General features: G+C 36.5%; 1 protein-coding gene across 14 annotated transcripts in view; it reads right to left on the reverse strand.

Annotated features, from left to right (window-relative positions):
- The window catches only part of DMD (dystrophin), a 2,282,798-nt gene that overhangs the window by 375,212 nt on the left and 1,892,403 nt on the right, over positions 1–15,183 (reverse strand). For all 14 annotated transcript variants that reach the window (XM_032285804.1, XM_032285805.1, XM_032285797.1 and 11 more), the window contains 2 exons: positions 9,031–9,151; positions 8,149–8,417 (listed from right to left, as the gene is read on the reverse strand). In XM_032285804.1, coding sequence (XP_032141695.1) covers positions 8,149–8,417; positions 9,031–9,151 — 390 coding nt within the window. The remainder of the gene's footprint in view (positions 1–8,148; positions 8,418–9,030; positions 9,152–15,183) is intronic.

Raw genomic sequence — 15,183 nt, forward strand, 5'->3', positions numbered from 1 at the left:
TATTGGCTGCATATGTACTCAGAATAGTTAGCTCTTCTTGTTGCATTGATCCGTTTACCATTATGTAATGCTGTTTTTTGTCTTTTTTGATCTTTGTTGGTTTAAAGTGTGTTTCATTAGAGACTAGGCTGTCAACCCCTGCTTTTTTTTACATTCCATTTGCTCAGTAAATATTCCTCCATCCCTTTGTTTTCAGCCTATTTGTGTCTTTGCATGTGAGCTGGGTCTTCTGAATACAGCACACTGATGGGTCTTGACTCTATTCAATTTGCCAGTCTGTGTTTTAATTGGGGCATTTAGCCCATTTACATTTAAGGTTAATATTGTTATGTATGAACTTGATCCTGTCATTATGATGCTTGCTGGTTATTTTTCCCATTAGTTGATGCAGTTTCTTCATAGTGTCAATGGTCTTTACAATTTGGTATGTTTTTGCAGTGGCTGATACTGGTTGTTCCTTTCCATATTTAGTGCTTCCTTCAGGATCTCTTGTAAGGCAGGCCTAGTGGTGACAAAATATCTCAGCATTTGCTTATCTGCAAGGGATTTTGTTTCATTTCACTTATAAAGCTTAGTTTGGCTGGAAATGAAATTCTGGATTGAAAATTATTTTCTTTAAGAATGTTGAATATTGGCCCCCACTCTCTTCTGGCTTGTAGGAGTTCTGCAGAGAGATCCAGTTAGTCTGATGGGCTTCCCTTTTTGGGTAACCCAACCTTTCTCTCTGGCTGCCCTTAACATTTTTCCTTCATTTCAAACTTGGTGAATCTGATGATTATGTGTCTTGGGGTTGCTCTTCTTGAGGAGTATCTTTGTTGTGTTCTCTGTATTTCCTGAATTTGAATGTTGGCCTGTCTTGCTAGGTTGGGGAAGCTCTCCTGGATAATATCCTGAAGAGTATTTTCCAACTTGGATCCATTTTCCCAGTCAATTTCAGGTACACCAATCAAATGTAGGTTTAGTCTTTTCACATAGTCCCATATTTCTTGGAGGCTTTGTTTGTTCCTTTTCATTCTTTTTTTTTCTAATCTTGTCTTCACACCTTATTTCATTAAGTTGATCTTCAATCTCTGATATCCTTTTCTGCTTGATTGATTTGGCTATTGATACTTGTGTATGCTTTATGAAGTTCTTGTGTTGTGTTTTTCAGCTCCATCAGGTCATTTATGTTCTTCTCTAAACTGGTTATTCTAGTTAGCAATTCCTCTACCCTTTTATGAAGGTTCTTAGCTTCCTTGCATTGGGATAGAACGTGCTCCTTTAGCTCAGAAGAGTTTGTTGTTACCCACCTTCTGAAGCCTACTTCTGTCAATTTGTCAAACTCATTCTCCATTTACTTTTGTTCCCTTGCTGGTGAGAAGTTGTGATCCTTTGGAGGAGAAGAGATATCTTGGTTTTGGGAATTTTCAGCCTTTGTGCACTAGTTTTTCCTCATCTTCGTGGATTTATCTACCTTTGGTCTTTGATGTTGGTGACCTTCAGATGGGATTTCTGTGTGGACTTCCTTTTTGTTGATGTTGATGCTACTCCTTTCTGTTTGTCAGTTTTCATTCTAACAAGCAGGCCCCTCTGCTGCAGGTCTGCTGGAGTTTGCTGGAGGTCCACTCCAGTCCCTGTTCCCCTGGATATCACCAGTGGAGGCTGCATATCACCAGTGGAGGCTGCATATTAGCAAAGATTGCTGCCTGTTCCTTCCCCTGGAAGCTTGGTTGCCAGATGCCATCTGGAGTTCTCTTGTAGGAGGTGTCTGTCAACCCCTGCTGGGAGGTGCCTCCTAGTTAGGAGACATGGGGGTCAGACACCCACTTGAGAATGCAATCTGTCTCTTAACAGAGCTCGAGTGTTGTGTTGGGAGATCTGCTGCTCTTTTCAGAACTGGCAGGCAGGAACGTTTAAGTCTGCCGAAGCTGCGCCCACAGCCGTCCCTTCCCCCTGGTGCTTTGTCCCAGGGAGATGGGAGTTTTATCTATAAGCCCCTGACTGGGACTTGATGGAAATGCAGAAATCACCCACCTTCTGCATTGATCTCACTGGGAGCTGCAGACCGGAGGTGTTCCTATTTGGTCATCTTGCCAGCCACCTCTTTGTTCGGGATTTTAAAGATGAATAATTCCTACTTAAGTTTCCAAGCTCTGTTAAAGCCTAGATATTCTACTGAAGAGCTACTGAAAGTAAATAAATATATATGAATTCATATAATCCATAATTTTACAATAGCATAAAATTCTTATTACAGTACTGGTCTAGAAACCCAGTAACACCTCATCACCAGTACATAAATATTCTATTAAAAATATACTATACTTTTAAAGTATGGAGCGACACTTTGCTATAATATGGCTTTTGATGGACATATTTTCAGATATTAAAGGCCAAATCATACGCTTTTAAGCATTGCAATTGTATGCTTTGTAAACTAGATAAAACCCTGGTTACGCCATATAACAGGAATTAGCTTCATATTTAACCCAGGTTTATAAGGGATTAAATATTTTTTCCTTGTTTTTCCTTTTCCATCAAAAGCTTACTTAATACACATAGCATTTGTACAACAACAATGAAGGTCTCCACATAGCAATTAATTTGTAGTTCTTTAACAATGTACAAAATATTAATAATTTTTTTCTCTTCCTACTATAGGCAGTACACCTTACTCATTATGAAGATGTCATTAGTTTATTCAGAGTTGGGAGAGCTTACATGTTTTGAATGATTTTTAGGGTTGTCCTGGTCATGTTGGTTCTGTCTATCCATTCATTCCCTAATTCTATAAGAAAAGATAAGTTTTCTTTATATAAATCATATATAAAATATCAAGTAAGTTGACTTGACTCACATTAATGGGAAGCACAACAAACTTAAAAAAATAAGAAGAAAACTTTAGAACCAGGGTTAAGAAGAGAAAAGCAATAAGGGAAGATAGTTGTATGAACATGGTTGCAAGTGTCTTACTCGCCAAAGTGAAGATGAAATTCTAATACATCATATCATATTTCTCATCATATATTCAGAGGAAATATGCTTGGCTTCCTCAATGTCAAATTCTAAGATAGCATTTCTTTGACAAATTTCTCAAAAAAACCCAAAGCCACAGGGACTGAGGATGTTAAGCCTAAAAAGATGGATTTGCAAGTTTTCTTCTTAAAATTTTAGATGTGAATGCTGAAGATAAATAAGGATGGCATCGTTGCTTCATCATAATTTCTGGCCTACTACACACATCATTAAATCAATCTCAATTTGAATGTTAAAAGTGTTTAATCGAAACATTTCATTGTAGGAACTTAAAGAAAAAACTCATACGATACCTGCCCTTGACTTTTCACAGTAAGAAATGTAAGTTAAAAGTTTGACAAAAATGAAATATGCATAACTACATAGATGTGACAAATTTGCATATTCCAAGATGGCAGCCTGGAAGAGTTACTTACAGTGTATGAAAAACTGTGTTCAGACTCAGCAGGTAAACTAAGGAGAGTGAAATATTCCCGGCTCAAGAATGATGTACCATTTTTGGTATAGAGAAACTATGTTTTTATTTTATTTTTTAGATTTTTTATTGTACTTTATGTTCTGGGGTACATGTGCAGAACATGCAGGTTCGTTACATAGGTATACATGCGCCATGGTGGTTGTGTGACCCGTCATCTACATTAGATATTTCTCCTAAAGCTATTACTCCTCTAGCCCTCAACCCCCGACAGTCCCCAGTGTGTGATGTTCCCTCTCTGTTTCCATGTGTTCTCACTGTTCAACTCCCACTTATGAGTAAGCACATGTAGTGTTTAGTTTTCTGTTCTTGTGTCAGTTTGCTGAGAGTTATGGGAGAAACCATGGTTTATAGGCTGGGTGTAGTGGCTCACACCTGTATTCCCAGCACTTTGGGAAAAATGGGAACAGTGGTTTTAAGTACACTTCTACTTTTTTTCTGAAAAAGGATGGATCACCTGAAGTCAGGAGTTTGAGACCAGCCTGGCCAGCATGGTGAAACTGTGTCTCTAAAAAATAATAACAAAAAAAATTAGCTGGACATGGTGGCAGGTGCCCATAGTCCCAGCTACTCTGGAGGCTGAGGTGGAGAGTCACTTGAACCCAGGAGGTGGATGCTGCAGTGAGCAGAGATCACACCACTGTACTCCAGCCTGGGTGACAGAGTGTGACTCTGTCTAAAAAAAAAAAAATAATAATAATAATTAAGAGAGAGAGAAAACATGGTTTATTAGAACAAAAACAAAACATTACAAAACAACAATCCACAAACTTTCTCACATTGGGATTGTTCTGAAGAACAAAAATCTTGTATCCAGACTATAGGTTTAAAAGTTATTTTACTTTATTAAAGCCTTTATATATTTCACTTATAGATCTATGTGGAGTACCTACTGATTCAAAGAGTTATTCTTATTCCCCATTACAAGGAAAGTAGAATATTTGTCTAGTCAAATAAGCACTGGTGCTATTTTCAGTAAAAGTGAAAAGTCATTATCTTGCCCTTAAAATGTTTGATAGGTAGTATAAATCATGAATTTTAAAAGTAAAGAAGCATTTAAAACTTAAAATTTTATTCTACTGTTTTTTCCTATGGAGGCTATATTTGGAAGCCTGAGATTCTCTTAGTGAGCAATATAGTTAATATTAATATTTTGTTTCCATCTGTTAATTTACCATGTTTATCACCCGAAGATGATCAGCTAGCAATAATGCCATTTCCATAAAGTCCAGGGACTTAGTCATTGTTTTTTAACCCATTCTTCAAATCCAAAAGCCACATCTGCTAATACAATTATAGAATGCTAAATCTCACAGAAACGCATATTACTTAGTCACTGGAATAATAACTTCTTTAACACATAAGATCAGAATGGAGTGGGGTAATATGATAGAGTCTCTAGGGGTGATGAAAATTAACTGATATGGGTATATAAAATGTTTTTCTTGTTAGCTGCCTAGTTATCAGTCTGACGTTCTTTACAGAATGAAACCTCTGAGGTCTTAAATTGCTGAGTGGAAAAATGGGAACAGAGGTTTCAAGTACACTTCTACTTTTTTTCTGAAATAAATTTTAGTTAATAAAATTCACTCCTTGTAAACTACTACCACCAAAGCTTCAGAGTTTCAAACCCGGTGCCAATAAGATGCAATGGAGAAAAATGATTTACTTCCACTGCAAAATTGAAGAAGATCTACTGAAGGGAGATAATATATATGAATTCATGTAATTCATAATTGGAAACATGCATAAAATACAATACTGGTTCAAAAGCCCAAACAATCACATCTATTATTACCAGTACATAAATATTCAGATGAGTACCATAACTTAAGTGTACATATGTCTGAGAAAGATAGATGTGTTTAATTATAAATACACTTTTTTGAAATGTATATTTAATGTTTATATGTTCTGCTATTATTGGGATCAGAATTAGAGTTTTACCAATTAGGGTATGGAAAATGAAGATTGTCTTAAGATATCAGATAAGACAGGGTAACTAAAAAGAATATCGCAAATAGGGTTGGGTGAAGGTCAGCTGATACTTGAACTGTTATGCTTTTAGTTATTTTTGATTATTAAATTATGCCATACATATTCTCTTCTCCATCCATACTGAGTATCTTACAAATGCTCCTGTGTGACAGATATGGCTAAAAATGAATCCCTTATGTCTGTTCTATAGCCTATATATTGAGTAATTTAATTGATTTATGAACTAATTTAGTTCCACTGGAACATTTTCCTAACTTATTTCTCATTTTTGGAGAAGACTGTAAAAAATTAGTCCCTATATTTTTGGATAAAATTCATATATTTAATCCTTTAAAAATACTAGGTAATAGATTTCAAAATATTTAGTTTTCCAGTAGACAGCAATGTTAAAGACACGGGGTCATAAAATGTCAGGGTAGAAGGGATTTTAGCAGTATTAGAGTCAAATTTTTAATAATTAAAAAATTTTTACCTGCTATTTTAATGAAGAAATATGCAATTCAACATTAGACAATAGGCTTCATGAAGGCAAAGACCAAGTCTGTTTTTTTTTTTTTTTTAACTAACTGTGGAGCATATTATATAATGGCTCATAAACAGTTCTGGAGTGAATGAATGAGGTACTTAATGAGATTTCTTATACGTTGCTGGCACTGGGCTAGGAGCCCAAAGATGTACAGCATGATCCTTGTTCTTAGCAACCTCACTTTCTTTGGGAGAAAAAAAAAATGCATAAGGAAGTTGCTACAATACATGTGAAATTTAAGTGTGACAATTTAGCATGCTTGGTGATCTATGAGAGTGTAACTGTGAGCAGTTTCTTCTGCTTGGTGGGAGTTGCGGGTTGTAGACGCTCAGGAAAGACAACAAAGATAGGTAATATTTGGCCTCGTCCTTGAGGGTTGAATGTCAATTCACCAAGTAGAGAAGGTAGGGGGATCCAGACAGAGACTAGCATTTGCCAAGGCAGGCAATATATATATATATATATAATGTCATATTTAGGAAAATGACGTGATATAGGCAGAGTGTATTGAATGATTGAATGGTCTGGAGAATGGGAGGTATGGCTGAGAAGGTAAGCCAGGGATAGGAAGAAAAGGGTCACTTAATCTCCTTATTCATTGGATTTCATTTTCTAGGCAAGCATTCTCCTGCAAGGAGTTTGGGTTGGAGTTGGAAGAGGCTAGATAATGCAGGAATATCGGTAAAGAAATCATCCATCCATTAATTCACCAAACGTTTAAAATGCAGTATCTAAGATATGCCAGGCACACTGAGTGGAGAATGGGATTTAAAGATGTATACTGTTATCAGCTGGGTAAAAGATGCTGGGGATTAAAAAGGACATTGGTTAAAAGAGGAGAGAAAAGATAAAAGAGATATTCTCAGGTAACATGAGCAATCATGTGCAGTCAGTGAAAATGCAGAAGGGTTTAAGGATGAGCCTAAAGTTTCTATCCTGGAAAATTTGTTGGATGATGATTCACTAACCGAAACAGGAAAAAAAGATCAGATAGGAGGAGATAGCAGTAGGAAAATAGAAAAACAGGAGAACAAGTGAACTTGGTTTCGGAATAGCTGCATTTGTGATTCTAATGCCATATGGGTTTTGAGATCAGAAGACAGATGTGGACTAGAGATTTAGATTCATCACCATCCATGCCATGTCAAACAGAGAGGGTTTAAACAATCTAAAAAGAATTAGGCCAAGGTTAGAAATGTGGGCACAACAATATTTGAAAGGTGGGTAGGTGAATACTCTAGAAAAATATTGGAAGAAGAACATGGAAGGAACAGTTCCATGAAAGCCAAGGAAAAGGACAACTTCTGGAATGAAGGTGCTGGGGATGCTGGCAAACATGCTGAGTGCATGAGGGAATTTAACTTCTTTTGAATTTTAATCTAGGAAGACTTCTGTGGTTTTGACAATAGATGAGTAGTTGCTGATTTTAAAATGATGCTCATATATATATATATATATATATATATATAGTTTTTTTTTCTATAGACTCCATTTGCCATCTTTGTGCCACAAGGGAATTTAACTTTGGTATTGTAGACAGTGTTCTTCCAAATGTACAATGATTTTCCTTCATGTCTGCAGTGAGCAAATGAAACTTGAAATTGTATTACAAATGTTGCCTTCCAAGGGAAGGGCCACACATTAACGGCTTTATTTCACCATACCATAACTTACCCAGGTCATATAATTTAGTTAGCAAAAGGGCCAACACCTAGACTCCTGGCTCTTGATTAGGTGTTTTATTTATTTTTCTATATTCTGATGCTAAGTAACACAAGCAGCACACACACACACACACACACACACACACACACACACACACACACACAGAGAGAGAGAGAGAGAGAGAGTACTTTAGTGATAATCATTTAATAGCAAAATCAAAATGATTTTTTGCCCTGTAACTTTTAGTATTTCATTTCATATAAATGAAGATAGACAGATGATTAGATCACTGTTTTCTCTTAGAGAAAATACCATGTGAAAGAAGACTGAATTTGTGAAAGATGGACTGATTTCTGTTGCTTAAGGACTCTAGCTTTAACTTTGTGGGGCGATCACACTGCACTCAAGTTCAGATTAGAAGCTATTTTGAATCTCTCAAAGGGCCCTGAAACAAAGAAGTAGACGGTACCTTGACTTTCTCGAGGTGATCTTGGAGAGAGTCAATGAGGAGATCACCCACGGGCTGCCAGGATCCCTTGATCACCTCAGCCTGGCGCAGCTTGAGGTCCAGCTCATCCGTGGCCTCCTGAAGTTCCTGGAGTCTTTTGAGGGCCTCATCTATTTTTCGCTGCCAGTCAGCAGAGTGCAGGTTCAATTTTTCCCACTCAGTATTGACCTCCTCAGCCTGCTTTCGTAGGAGCCGAGTGACATTCTGGGCTCTCTCTTCAGGGGGCAGCTCTAAATTGGCAATATGACAAAGTTTTAGGTCACATTCATTTTTGTTTTCTTTTTTAAACATTGTCAAAAAGGTCATACTGGAAGAAAGAAAGAGTACGGTTTAACAAGAGGGCAACCTACTGATTAATGGCTTTTTTATACTTTGGCATAAATTTTGATACAGCACAGAAGATCTAAAGTATGTCTTCCTAATCTTTTCTACCTTATATCAATCAGATAATTTAAGATTCATTTCAGCTATTGAGGAGAAAAGTGTTAGGATGCATATGACAAGCTCTAATTTACTCCAGTCAAACTCTTAAATGGAAAATTAACTGGTAGTCTTTGTAACAATAAAATTCCTCCTCGCAGATAACTCTCTTTATTATTTTCTAGATGTTCCAATAACTGATTGCTAATCTCTTTTAATGTTTATTTATGAATGTGCAAACAGATTTATGCGTGGTGGTTTATGAGTCCTTATTTTTTTCAACATCTATGTTTAATTTGAATTGATTCTATTTAATCTAGAAAATATGAGAGCTATCCAGACCCTGGCAGCAAGAATGGATAGGCTGCTCTGTCACCACTGATCCTGCTATCAATATGTTATTACAGTTCCACATTCAATTACCTCTGGGTTCCTGGTAGAGTTTCTCTAGTCCTTCCAAAGGCTGCTCTGTCAGAAATATCCGTACAGTCTCAAGAGTACTCATGATTACAGGTTCTTTAGTTTTCAATTCCCTCTTGAAGGCCTGTGAAATGAGATGAAAAGAAGTGCTTATTTGGCTTGTGGCATTCTTCTCAAAATTAATCCTAGGTGCTCAGAACTTGTTTATAAAACTCCCAGGTCAATTTCTATCTCTTTTATTTATACACTGATAGTCATAAAATGATTTTTAAAAAAAGGTTATATGGGTCTATCTGTTAATGAGGAAAGCACTGTGTTTGTAAAACTATTCTGGGCAGAAAGGGGGAGCATTCCAGATAGTTAATGCCCTCTCACTGAGATAAGAGCGCTTTGTTTATGTAACCTGACAGTCATACTTGAAATCTAGAGCTAAAGTTGTCAGGTGTATATTACAAACCTCTAGCATGGCTAAGGGGGACTTAAACATACCCCAAATAATGGATATCCAGAACATAATGGGAAGTCTTAAGGGCCATTTGCAGGAACTTAGGCTATCTTAAAGTATACAATTAATCCAACTGATCATCATCAGTTAATTCTGTCAAAATGTCTGACAAGGTATAAAATAAGTAAGCTCAATGAAAAGTCTCAATACTTTTGAAAAATAGCCATTACATCATCCATTGTGACCTCTTTAAGAATAGTAGAAATGTTTTGAGCTATTAAGGCTGTAGGAATTGCGGGCACAAGTTTCTATAAATGAACAGACCTAGAATTAATCTTTAATCTCTAATCTTCCTTTATCCAGGGGATCAAGAGAAAAACAAAGTGAATAGTTCTTGCATTCAAAAACTTTCTGGACCCCCCAAAAAGGAGAAAATTAACACTAGAAGCAGAGTGAAAACAGTAAGTTCATACATAATCGAGTGCTAAAAGGATGTTGGGCATACCATGAGCCTACGATAAACTACCAGATACTCTGACACCACTGAAGAGTTATTGACCCATATGTTTTTGATCTTCACAAGTGAGGGTATTAATAAAACTATTAAGTGCATGCTACATAAATGCTAACATATCTGTTTAACAATAACAGTAATAATATTTGCCCTGATCTAGGGCTTATTTTTGTAACTTTTTTTCAGCTCTGTCTTACTTTTAGCAATGCTGCCTGCTGAATTTAAGCCCTGTTCTGCCACTGGGGAAAAACAAATTAGCAGTATTCTTCCTTGAATGTCAGATACACCATTATGTTACAGAAGTGTTCCAGAGCTGTATTGTATGACACGTTTATTAATAAAATCTTAGCGGTGTTCACCATTCAAAAGAATCCTGAGTCTGACACTTTGCAAAATGATTCATCATCCACAGTTATTTACAATTCAATAGAGAGAAGCAAGTCATTTGAACCAAAATACTGGAGTTCTGTAAGTGGAATATTAGGATTCAGCCTATAGATAGGGAAGTAATTTCTGAATAACAGGATATTTCTGTACCCTAAAATCATGCTGGATACGTGAGTTACTTACTCTGATTACATATAAAGCTGATTCTTCTAATATTTCACTTGAAATCTCTGTGTTTGTGTGTGTGTGCATGCATTTGTGTGTGTATGTGTAAACAGCTGTTGTATTTTTGTGTTTTTTTCATACATTTAAGTTTTCCAACTTCAAGTAAATTATCATTTTGCCTAGTTTCTCTGTTTGGACCTGACTGGAGGCAATTGATACTAACATTACTAATTATAAAAATAATAATGGCTACCTCTATTGAATTATTGTGTGTCAGCGGTTGTACTTGAGACTGGAAATACAAAGTTGAATGCAAAACAGCCCTTTCTATTTAGGAACTTCTAATATTTAATAGAAGAGTCAAACACATAAATAATTTCAATACAATGCAGACAGTGCTATAGACTTGTGCGATATGGGGAAGAAAATTGGGAAAAGCTTCCAGGAGAAGTCAGTAATCACACAGAATTCAAAAGCATGAACATGGCTTATTGAAGGAAGAGTATGCTAGAGAGCATTCCAAGAAGAGGAAAATGCAAGTGTAGAGACACAGGCCGTAGTACAGTATGGTATGTATCCGTATCTCAGGCAGGCCAGTGTTTCTAGAGCATAAAGAACAAGGATGTCCAAAGATGAAAAAGGCAGTATCATTATCTGGAAATGTATTAGGCTTTTAAACCAGAATTTGAAGCTCTGCCTCTCTATGATCATATATGGTCTGCTATGAGGCTTCAGTGTTGCCTTGAAGGTAATCAGGAACCTTTGAACGATGTTAACCAAGGCAGTGGCACAGGAATATGTATGTTTGAAAGAGCTCTCCCTGACATAAATACAGAGTACGTATTTGAGAAGAGCGGAAATGGAATAAGAGAGATAATGAGACAATTGTAAGAATTCAGGGCAAGATGATGAGGATCTGACTCAGGGCAATGGTACCAGGCAAAATGACAGGCATAGAATAGGGAAATGTTTAGAAATCCGAAGTGTGAAGATCTGGTGACTGAATAGATGCTAGAGAGAAGAGAGAAAAAGGAACAAGCATGACTTAGTTTCTAGGTTAAATAGATGAACAAATGCCGGATGCAAATCAACCAAGTCTGATGAAATAAACTTTCCTGATGCCTCAGTTTACCTACAGAAATTTCTAGCCTTCTGAGGAACTTCCCACAACATGGGGATTAGATCCATAGCCACTTGTCTAGTTGATTTCTCTGATCCAAGAGGGTCAAATGGTTACAGCTCAGGGTAGGTTCCTAAGCTAACCTTTATATTGTTGGAGAGACTGGAGTAGGTATCTGTCTAGGTATTTACATTAGAAAAAATATAAAGCCCAGACCTTAGAAACATTTCTATATTGTAAAACGTGAGACTCATAGGGCTAGCTGGTTTCTGGAGAAGCTGGAGTTAGTACTCAGGCCCATTATGTTTCCACAGAGAACTTTTCAGAAGGAAGAGGGATAGCGGCCTCCTTCTCCTTTATAAGCAGAGGGAAATGATTTTTCTTAGTCTGTCACCTATGGAGTATCTAGCCACTCAAGTAGGAAAATGTTTCATCAGCATTCATCATGTTGCCCTGGAGGGAAGTCGTTGGGCAAAGGAAAGGTGCAGCAAAAATGTTTACTGTAAGGTAATTAAATGAAATGTGCCTGTGATCCAGGATACCTCATGCTCATTCAGGATAAAATTATTAAAGAGTAATATTAAAAATGCAACATGATGGTATGTGTGTGGGGGAGTTCTGTGCATGGGGAACAGAGTAAGGGAGTGTGATATACTCAGCTAGGAAAGCCAACATTCCTTCCGCAAGGAAATAATAAAGTCTGAGGTTTGAGGAGAAGAAAAAAGATTTAGGAGTCATTTTCTCATTCAGCTAATATACATTGAGTGCCTACATATCAAAACTGAATGGGAAAACAGAGGAACAGGATGTTTTGAGAGACCAAAAAGGAACAAATAGGTGGAGATATTGGGGGAAATGAGGAGTGTAGAAATTTCAAGGAGAGAGCGAGAGTTTTGAGAGGAAGAGAGTGACCAAGCATATCCAATGAAACATAGAAGTAAAGCAAGATCAGCATTGCAGAGTGAACACTAGATGTGGTGAGAGCAATTTCACTGGAGGGCAGGAGTCCCAGAATTGGTGTAGGTGAGGAGCGAGTGGAAGAAGGAGTAGAGGAGTAGATATTTCAAGTGAAAATTACATGTTCAATTTTTTTTTTTCTGAGAAGGAAAAGAGGAAGACAGGACAGGGAGACAGAGAAGATAAAAAGATAAAGGGATAACAAGTTCTTTTTAGCACAGGAATTATTTGAACTGAGAGTGAAAGATGGAAGCTAGCGGTAGGGTAACCAGCCAGTTTGGTTTGCCTAGCAATGAGTTTTTAGGATGATAGACTTTTGATGTTAAAAACAGGATAGTCTCAGGAAAATTGGACAGTCCCAAGAAAACCAGGAAAGTTGGTCAGCCTAACAGAGAAAGATATATGTTATGACCTTGACAGAAGAAGGTGAAGATAATTGTTGCAACAAGGTCTGTAAAATAAGGAAATGGATCTTAAAGGTCTCATCAAACTTAGAAATTCCAAGGCACTATTTGATGATACAATTCCATTGTTAAAACTGTACAGTGAATAATTCAAAGCTAGGGACCATCCATTATGAGAGACCACTTGTTTGCCTGCCGAGTTGTTGCCAAGGACTTAGATCCACCACAGCTGCACAGTTCATTTCTTAAACATGAGTCACTGAGGATTAAAATGAGGCTACAGAAAAGACAAAGAAAGTTCTGTTATTACAAATACATAAGCACCATTATTTTCACATTGTTGCCTGAAATTAAGGAAAGAAAGTGGATGGAAGAGAGGATTAAGTGATTGTATCTTTAGCATGTCAAAAGATTCAGATTAAATACAAAAGGATAAAACTCCCACAAAAAGACAGAAATAGTTGGTTCAAGGAGATCAGAAGGAAAAACTATAAATAATAATATGTAATTTTAAACATGGTTATATGTAAGATCCTCCTTCATTTAGTCACTTAACAAACTTCAAGCAACTACTATGTATCAGACATTGCTCTAGGCAGTGAACATCAGTGGTCTTTGTAGTATGGAGCTTAAAACAAATGGCTTTAGATAGTAAAAAAGCAATGTAGAATCTACATTAAAATAATGGAAAATCAATCTTTTAATATCTAATAACTTGTCATAAACTGCATGTTGTAGTATAGTTTATTGCATTAAAAAAAAAGAAAAAAATGAAGACAGTGTGGCAATTCCTCAAAGACCTAGAAATAGAAATACCATTTGACCCAGCAATCCCATTATTGGGTATATACCCAAAGGATTATAAATTGTTCTATAATAAAGACATATTATATGTCTTTATATATAAGACATATATAAGACATTTATAAGACATAATATGCACACATATGTTCATTGTGGTACTGTTTACAATAGCAAAGACCTGGAACCAATCCAAATGTCCATCAATGACAGACTGGACAAGGAAAATGTGGCACATATACACCATGGAATACTATGCAGCCATAAAAATGATGAATTCATGTCCTTCGTAGGGACATGGATGAATCTGGAAACCATCATTCTCAGCAAACTGACATCAGAACAGAAAACCACACACTGCATCTTCTCACTCATAGGTGGGTGTTGAACGATGAGAACAAAGGGACACAGGGAGGTGAGCATCACACACTGGGGTCTGTCGAGGGGTCTAGGGGAGGGACAGAAGGGGGTGGGGAGGTTGGGGAGGGATAACATGGGGAGAAATGCCAGATATAGGTGATGGGGGGATGGAGGCAGCAAACCACTTTGCCATGTATGTACCTATGCAACAATCCTGCATAATCTGCACATGTACCCCAGAACCTAAAGTACAATTTAGAAAATAAATACTTTTTTTTTTTTTTAAAAAAAAGACAAACAAGCATATTTAATGTCAAGAGCTTTGATTTTGTTAGGAGTCTTGTCTCCCAAAAAGGCCTGTTTGAATGAGGTTTGAGAAAATATATACTCATATATACTGATTTTGTCATATAAATTTTGGTTAATATTTTAAGTCAGAGAAGTCAGTTCATTTATGTGATGATGAGAAAAGGTATCAGACATAGAGATCTTCTCCCATGTGCATACAGAATATGTATTTACAGTATTTAGATGTTAGCATTCAAATGTTAATTACTTCCTGAATCCCTTGAACAGATAAAATAATCTTAGTTAAAACACATCCTCTTCCCCATACCTTTCTTTTCACCTTTCCAAGACAGCCAGGCACAAGGGCCCAAAATAGTAATATGGGAGAATTAGAAGCAATACTGAATACTTAAAGCACCTCTATGAAAATAAAATAATATATGTCATGCAAATTAGAAAGTGTTAGAAATACTACATGGATAATTTTCCTTTAGCTTCTTAAGGTTCACAATATAGATTTATATGAAGTATGCTACTACACTATTATAGCAATAATAAATCTCAAGGTAAATCTTATTATTAAGTACAATCTAGTAGACTGTACTTAAAACGCCTTAAGTACTGGGCAACTGGATGACTGATTGTTGACTCACTAATTTGTTCATTCAAAAACTATTTATTTTGAACCTATTATATATAAGGTTAGGGAAGATGT

This window comes from Sapajus apella, unplaced genomic scaffold, assembly GCF_009761245.1.
Source record: "Sapajus apella isolate SASKATOON/1434 unplaced genomic scaffold, GSC_monkey_1.0 scaffold17, whole genome shotgun sequence".
NCBI lineage: Eukaryota > Metazoa > Chordata > Mammalia > Primates > Cebidae > Sapajus > Sapajus apella.